The sequence below is a fragment of the Morone saxatilis genome, unplaced genomic scaffold (genome assembly GCF_004916995.1).
Source record: "Morone saxatilis isolate NCDOM2014 unplaced genomic scaffold, NCSU_SB_2.0 Contig9, whole genome shotgun sequence".
Classification (NCBI taxonomy): domain Eukaryota; kingdom Metazoa; phylum Chordata; class Actinopteri; family Moronidae; genus Morone; species Morone saxatilis.
In genome coordinates this window covers 17,488,979-17,497,841 of record NW_023340268.1, presented here as the reverse complement: position 1 = coordinate 17,497,841, position 8,863 = coordinate 17,488,979, and the positions used below count along the sequence as shown (strand labels likewise).

General features: G+C 41.9%; 1 protein-coding gene across 1 annotated transcript in view; it reads right to left on the bottom strand.

Annotated features, from left to right (window-relative positions):
* Nucleotides 1-6,744: 6,744 nt before the first annotated feature.
* The window catches only part of nsun2 (NOP2/Sun RNA methyltransferase 2), a gene marked incomplete in the record, with an annotated part of 10,486 nt that continues 8,367 nt past the window's right edge, over nucleotides 6,745-8,863 (bottom strand). The window contains 3 exon segments of the mRNA XM_035681181.1: nucleotides 6,745-7,471; nucleotides 7,602-7,641; nucleotides 8,203-8,341. Of these exon segments, the coding sequence (XP_035537074.1) occupies nucleotides 7,159-7,471; nucleotides 7,602-7,641; nucleotides 8,203-8,341 (492 nt within the window).

Genomic DNA, 8,863 nt, shown 5'->3' with positions numbered 1-8,863 from the left:
CATCCTCCTCCTTCTCCTCCTCCTCCTCCTCCTCATCCCCTCCACACACCGGAAAGCAAGGTTTTAGTTGTTGTTTTTTTGGTTCGGGTTCTGGTTTGACACTGAACAGGAACGACAGCACTCCAATAAAATAAAATAACAAGGTTAGGGACACAGCAAGGTAAATCAGGACAGGACCTGATGTTGTGTTTAAGGACTTCCTCTTTTTGTGCTGAAAAGTAACTACACTTTCACCAGCTGCAGGTGATCCTAATCAACAACTTACTTCTTCCACTGGTGATGACAGTGATAAATGTGAAGTAGGAAAAGCAACTAAGACACAAGGTCATCAGCTGGATTGGGTTGCTATTCATAAATCAATTGCATTGTGGGTAAAGACCTTTTATAAGTTATTTTCTGGAACTACTAGCTAGTTTTAAAGGACCAGTGTGTAGGATTTAGTGGCATCTAGTGGTGTAGCTGCAGTTTGCTTCACCCTCCCCTTCCAAGCATAAAAGAGAAACTACTGTGGCCCCGAAATGTGCGGCCATATGTACCACCAGTGTTTGGGTTTTTGTTTGGAGAAATGTGTGTTTTAGAGTCAGTAGTATTCATACAGCTTGGACTTGGGAAATATCCAATTATGCTAACCTAGCTTTCGTTATTAAGCCATTTAGCAAAACTACAAAAGTTTCGTAGTTTGAGACGTTATTTTTGAGTCGGGTCAAGTGTCGGGTCAGCTGTATAGACCATATTCCACATTATCTTACTTACTACTCACTCTAAGCAAGTCATTTTTTAGCAAGATAATGTTCATTTTTCAGTTAGCCAACACCTGGCAGTTACTAGGTGTAAGTATTTAGTGACAATTCATCTCTGTGTGAAAACTGGTTAATTTAGTGATGCATAAATCTCCACTTAGTCAACACTTTAGGATGCAAGCGGCTTATGGTCTATTGAGGTTAACCCAAGCATTTCAGACATGGCACTTCCACAAGGACTTAATGAAAATCCTAGTCTCTGACTCACATAATGCACATTGCCTCTGGGAAGCTGCAGTGCTTCAAGGCACTTTTATAGCAAATGGCATAAAATGCTTTATTGAACAGCTACAAAAGAATCTTAAAAGTGGTCTTTATCATGGAGAACCAAACCGCGAAGAAAGGAACGTGTGCTGAGGCGGGTTGATTTCAGATAGGAGTCTACAAGTTGTTCTTTTGTACATGTAATGGAGGCTTTTTATTTTATTTTTTATGTTGCATGCAAAGAGCCTCAGAACTCCTTCGGAGCAGCAATAAGCCAGCATCAACAAACCGCCTCTACAGACATCAACAGAAACACTCTCCATCTTTCTCTTTTTGAGCTACTGTTCTTTTAATACAGCTGCTATATGGAGCGTTTCATGCATTCTTAAAGAGTTCTGCGGTGGTAAAAGCCTCCAGAACTATTTTCTGGTACTGTACTTGTTGAAGATTGTATTTGCCACTTTTCAAGCAGTGCAAGTGCAGAAATGTTGAGTGGTATGAGCTTTATCTGTTGAGAAAGATGGATCTGAACGGTGACATTGCTGCCAATTTAATCCTGGGGAAACCCATGAGGACGCAGTATTAATGCGTAGGGTGAACAGGTGACCTGACCCTCACCTGGATTCTACCCTCAATTCATTTTCCTTGAGAATATTATTATTTCTCTTCTGGTGATTTTTCAGCTGAGACAGGATGAGGGCTGAGGTTACAGAGACACAGAGACAGAGACGGATAGAAAGAGAGGGGCAGTAGTTACAGACAGCGCACTTGGGGGCACAGGCAGGTAAAACTAACCCCAAACTGTCATTCTGACATACTACCCCATCTTTGTCTTCGTGCTGCTGAGGAGGATAAATCTTTGGACCATATATGAGATCAGTCAACCTGACAGGCAGCCAGTAAGTACAGTTTGTAAGCAATGACCCTGAACTCGACGGACACGGGGGGATTTTGAGCTTTTAGACTCCCAAACCTTTCTTTTTAAACCATGGTTCAAAAATAATAATCTTAACACATACATGTACACCTATTTTCTTATTAGACTGTATGGCATATGATTCATATGATTTGAAAACGCTGATACGTTTCTAATATTTGACCTTACTTTGGATTATTTTTCACTTCTCATAAGGCTCAAGTGACGTGCCATCAGAGACATTCATCGTGATGTGTGTGCTGTTAAGCTGTTGATTACAATAACTGCGAAGAGTACTCAAGTGTACCTCTCGAGGCATTAATTTGGCCTAATGCAGGAGTGGGTGTTTGCTCACAGGTGACAGATGATTTTATTACACATTAGAGATAAATTCAGGTTTAAACCCTAGATACAGCCCTAGCAGACGGACCTTTCAGCACTCATACACATGCATACACACACGTTTAGCACGAGTCAGGGACAGGGGACGAGAGGGGAAAAAAGGATTAAAGCCTGTGAAAGCTGCAGCGTCATATGCCAAAGAACAGAGTGTATCAGATAGAAATAAAATCACATAGGACAGGCTCGGTCTCTGTGCAGGAGTGGGAAGGGAGCTGCTTTAAAATGGTTATATTTTGAGGGTGCACGTGCACACATGGATACAAACACACAGGCTTTGCACAATAACACAGACAGTAACACACATCAGACAGAGCCAACTTCCATAACCAGAGATTTACCAGCGGATTTTAAAAGGGCGAGCGAGCAGTTGTGTGTGTGTGTGTGTGTGTGTGTGTGTGTGTGTGTGTGTAGAGCTGAGTGGGATTTGGTTTAATCCAAACATGAAACACAAGATTCCCCCCACCACACACACACATCCACCACACCACCCCTCCTCTCTCTCCCTCTAAGTGTGTGTGTGTGAATTTGCCTCCCTCGGTCTCTTTTAGCGTTGCGTAACAGCTTGATTATATAATCCCAAACATATATGCGGGTCCACGAGACTGAGCGCTAGAGTGCATGCAGCTTGCAAGAGCATCAAACTGAAGAGGGGGTGTTGTGCAGGAAGAGGAAGGGAAAGAAAAGAGAGAGGTGAAAAAGGGACAACATCCACAGTGCTGGGGTACTGAGTGCATTTCTTGTCTGGGGTAGAACTCTAATGACGTCACACATTTATCCATGTAAATCCATTAATGCTGGCGTAAACTCAACTACAGGTGAGCAAAGGAGGCAGATGTTCTCTGATTATATAATAATATAAGAAGCATGGCAGTGTGTGTCTACATCCAACAGACAGCAGTAGCCTACATCATGGTAATTACTAAAGCAAGCATAATAGACCTTTTTCACAGCAGCCATTTTGACATGAAATAATAGGGTAAACACAGGTGTTCCATTCAGTGCTGCAGAGCCTTTCCAGTGAGCCAACATGCACAATAGCAGCTCCCCGACTCAATGGAATGGAGCCTTACTTAGCATCACTGGTAAAAAAAAAAAAAAACCTAACCTAAAAGAAGCCAGAGGTTTGTACAGACCAAATGCAAGGCAAATTGTATTGGTGGCACAATTTCATACAGAGTTAATGGACAGAGAGGCGAGTGGGTGTGAATAGAACCACATGCACATGGTTTGGCAGTCTATGCAAGTTAAAAAGTTTCCAGGTGAATTCAAAGATCAGTCAAAGGCTGAGCTCCCAAACAAACTAATGAACCCACACGTGACCAGTGCGTACATTGCTAGCTAGTTTACAGCTAACATCTGTACAGTCAGTCACAAGCTGCACAAATAACACAATATCGCTTTCTACAAGACACCTTTCTATTACACACAGTCTTTTGATCCATTGTTACTATAAAAATATAAAGGAGTGCAGCTTTAAAGTGCCACAATAGCCGGTTAATTAATTTATTAGGAACTAACAGGCTACATTTTGGTTTTAATTATACTTAAGACTTACAAATACAATGTCTTTGAAACCTTGAAAAATATCAAAATATTACAAACATGGGGGGTAGGAGAACAGCAAGGCTCTAAGAAAAAACAAATGGTGTATTGAGGGAGTACCAAAGGCAGAGACTTGAACTGAGAAGACAGTTTGAGAGCATTTTAGAATCTGAGCTTTGGGAGGTTGTGAGTGCTTTCAGAAAGCTATTCTAGAGAGAAAGATAATCAAAATGGAAATAGGAAGTGAGTGGTATGAATAAAGTTAGAGACAAGGACTGGATGGAAATTTAAATAGAAAGTAAAAGACAGGAAGAGGGGAGAGGTGAGTATGAAGGAGAGTGAAGGCATAAAGTTAATGTATGTGTCCCTGTGCGGAGTTGATGTCATTACTAGTATTAGTGGGGTGGCAGTAAACGCTGAAGCTAAAAGGCAGAAGGCATCACTCACGCTGACAAACCGGCACACACACTTTAAACACACAAAGACAGGCTTAGCCAAAGCATACACACATATTCACACGCAGGCTTAACTCAAACACACACTCCCACGCACACAGACAGGCCTATGACTCAGTAACAACTTTTGCCTTATCTCCAAACCTTTCTCTATCTGTCCAATTCAATTTATTCATCCCCACCCTCTCTATAACCCTCCATCCACTCATCTCTCTTCATCCTCCCAAGGCTTTTATCATTCTCAACTCCTTCCATTTTCATGTGCTATCCTCTATTCAGCTGAAAAAATTGAGCGTTTTTCTCTCGTTGTTCATCCTTGAGTGACTCCACAAGCAGCTCGCCCCTCTGCTGTGCCTTCACCTTCACTCTGAAATACCTTCTACACATTTAAAAAATACCTTTTTTTACTCTCTCCCTGGTTGTCTTCGCCCTTTCCACCCCCTCCCGCAGCCATGTTGTCCTATAATCAAACATTTTGTCTTTCATTTCCACTTGTCTCTTTCATATAAGCTGCTGTAAAGGTTGGAAATCAACCTAATCTGGCAAACATAATAATCAGGGAAAACATGGCTTCGACGGGGTTCACTCTTCCACTCGATCCTTGCATGTAACCCAAACACTGAGTCTTCTTGTCCCAGACTTGTCCCCGCCTGCCTCTGCAAACAGCGCTGTCACTGGCATATCCACAGCCGAGGGAATTGACATGACAGCCGCTCTACTGCTTGGTAATACCCACTGCCATGCACTTTGGAGGTCACAGATCAAATAAAAAAAGAAGGGAACAAGGGACAAGAGGATAAAGAAGAAAAGTGAGGAGGGAGTTGGGAGAAGAAAATGAGAGGAGAGCGGGGGAGTGCAGGATGCTCTCTGTGGTCCCTCTGTCCTCTGTTCCCTCCCGTCACCAGAGAGAGGTGAGGGGGCTGGTTGTCATGACGGCTGTTGTCATGGCAGCTGGACTTGGTTATAAACAGGAGGAGAGATGTCCGTCCATCCAGCGCAGGGAAGCTGCCGTGGCAACCGCTGACAAGATGTGGTAAATATGTTGTTGTCATGGAGAGTTTAATTTGGAGTTTTTGAATATTTTGATCATCACTTAAAGACATTTATGATTCTCTGTAGTAGGAGGAAACTGAGGTTGGGGTTATGAGACTTCTGTCTTTAAAGGACCAGCGGGTAGAATTTAGTGGCATCTAGCGGTGAGATTGAAGATTACAACCAACTGAAACCCCCTTGACACAACCAAGGCTAAGAAGGAAACGCAAAAAGCCCTGTGTAGAGCTAGCATTAGGTTTGTCCGTTCTAGGCCACTGTAGAAACATGCCAGTTCAACATGATGGACTCCATAGAAGAGGACCCGCTCACCCGTAGATCAGCTCATTATAAGGTAACAAAAAAACAAAGATGCTTATTTTCAGGTGATTATACACCAATTAAAATATAGCTATGATTATTATATCCCATCTCTGCCTATAGGTCCTCCCAAATGTTACACACTGGACCTTTAAAGCAGCAACAAGGAACTTTCACTTTGTGTTGATTCTGGTGGCCCTTGTGGACAAAAGTGGTAGTGTTTCTACCGCCTCCTTTCATTGATTTCAAGGGGAATCTGACACAGTGGCAGGCATTAAGAATAACTACATGGAAAGCTTTTCTCTGATGGTCTCATATACTTATGTTGGTCCACACCTTAATGGCTCCCAGACAATGTATCCTAATGACTTATGATTTTGATGATGCCCTGACCTATTATCTAGGGCAATCATGTTAAAATGTGCACTTGTCCTATGAGTAAGACTCTTAAACCACAGCACCCCGTCATAGTGATTTATGTTCATGCCACACTCCCATAAATATGCAAATTAGTTAGATTTACTTGTGATTCATTTTTTATGCTTTCAAGGGCAAAAACATTCACACTCACCTTCATTCTTTGTTTATTTACCTATCTTAGCTGTTTGAAGACAAACATACTAAAAAGAGGAAATATCTTGACAATGTTTTCTCTTTGATTGTCTTTTGTTCTTATTTGGCATCTGACAGTCGTCTCTGACTGCTGTGAACTTAACTTAATACCTTGTGTGCTGGAGAACATGTTGCGTTACTATGACAACCAGCAACCATGAGCTGTTGTCACCTGTCTTAGCTTTGACATAACTGCATATTTTACAGGGATTTTGAGGGTTTTTGCTGGTCGCTTTTATTCTTCTACATTTGAAAATAGAATAGGGTATTAAAGATGGCCAGTAAAAAAAAAAGAAAAAATTGGCAACCCCCTTGGTTCGTCCTTTTTGTTCTCCCTGTACTTTGCAGAACCCAATCAATCCCTTCTTATTCATGCATGCCTTTTACACTTCAACAGGTCAAGAATGAGAAAATAATAAATATGAGAAAAGAAAAGAAATCAAATAAGTTGACGGTGACACAGTTAACCTTCAACACTTTTAATCAACTCCATATTTCTGCATAATTTCAGGTGTAGAAAATGAGATGGCAGTTCATATAAACCTTTCTAAACATGGGCAACTGAAACAAAATAGAGGCCACTTGGTCAGTGGAATAAATTTGTTAAACCATAAAACACAGTTATATAAAATAATACAAGCCATTTAACTAAAAAGCTGACTCCTGGAGGGGCTTCAAAACTTAAAAATCCCAAGAGAGTCGATCTCTGGCAGCGAATCCTTCTGCATGTGGCAGTGTGGTAAACAGAGAAACCCATTGAGGCACATCTCCCTCCTCTACCACATATTGTGGTCTTGGACCTGGTCAACAGTTCTTAGAGCTCTAATACGTCTCCAGTCTTGAACCCTCCTTTGTCTCCACTGTCTCCTCCACATATTCAGCTGCTAGTCCCCTGCTTCCCGCTGTCGCCCTTTGGTTGCGATGATCCATTTTTATCACCGTTCTCCATGTCCAGCTCCCCCTCGTTTTCCGCGGCTCCTTCCTCCTCTGTGTCCTTTTCCACCTCGTCCTCTACCTCTTCCTTTCCTCCATCCTTTTGTTTCTGCCCGAGGCCCTGTTTGTCTCTGAAGACCTCCACGCCTAACAATCGGAGGTAATGAAACCTCTCGTTGCGAGGGACGAAGGCTCGGATGGACGTCTTTCCCCTCCAGCCACACAGCTGGATGGGACACTGAGGCTCCGCTGGGGCGCTGACAAACAAGAGGAGTTAGGGTGGATGTGAGAACTGGCCAAGGACATCACTTCAAAAGGATAATAATAAAATATACATACAAACGCCAAAACTATATAGACACACATGCAAAAAAAAGAAAAACTTACTTTGGGTTGGGAATGTACTTCAACACAATGCTACCCATAACTGTGGAGAGAAGAATAGATTAAGAACAAGAAAACAACATATTCTTCCAAAAAAAAAAAAGAACATTTCAAGGTTCAGTGCTCCACCATGCATGACTAATACAGCAAATTAGCATCTGGTATAAACACTGTGATACTTGCATAGGGTAGCTGTTTTCAGTCCGCCTATGTTTACTGTATCTATCCAAATAAATAAATAAATAAATAATTGGCTAGTGTTTTCTTTTGCTTCTCTTGTGGGGTTTCTGGGCCAGTGCCTTGCTCAAGGGCAGCTCAAACTCAGTTTCTGAGGAAGATCGAGCATTACTCATTCACTTTCCGCTTTCATTGTATGCCAGCCGAGCCAGAAACCTTCCAGTCACTAATCCGCTGCTGTAACCACTGGGACGCTTTGGCAGCTTCCAAAATTCTTTTTGTTATTTTGTCAGTTTCAAAAAATAAACCGGCGGCAGTACAATCTATTAACTAATATTAATTACAGTGCCTTACGTTTTTCTAAAGGGGTTATCTAGCTGGAATACATGCGTTATATTTTGGACTGAGAGGCTTTTGCCGTGCGTACCCATTTTCTTGGCCTGAGCGTGAGCGTCGTCCTCCAGTTTGCTAAGGAAGGGGTTCTCCTGGGTCAACAGCACTTTGATGTCCTCCACACTCACTCTGATTATCCTGGAGCGAATATACGGCTGGAGAGTGTAGATACCCTGGTATGACAGAGGAGAGATGTGGTTGACAATCTGCAGACTTTGTGCATAAAAAAATATGAATTAATAATAATTTTTGAGTGTGAACTCTGCCGTCTGGCTCCCTTGTTATTCAGCTGCGTTCTTCATCTTAGTGGTGAATACAGTAATGAGAGTAAGAATACACAGCACACATACAGGCGCTGCTTTTACAGTGAAATGTATTATAAAATCAAAAAATATCCAGTGTGTAAGTCCTAAAAATACAAGCTATCACCATGCATCACTATGTGTATCACGGCAAATAATGAGGCTCATTTGCATACAAAAAGGATTATGGGAGTTATGTGAAAATGTGCAGCCAAGGTGTGAAGAGAGAATTAGGTTTTCACAATAATACAGTTTTCAATTAATGAGACTCTGCTCAACAAAGAACTGTTGGATTTACAGAGAATTATATTTACTCCACTGAAGATTTAATGTGTGAGGATGAGAAGTGGTGTTCAGGGTGCTGTAGTGAAAAATGCAGTGTGTGTGTGTGTG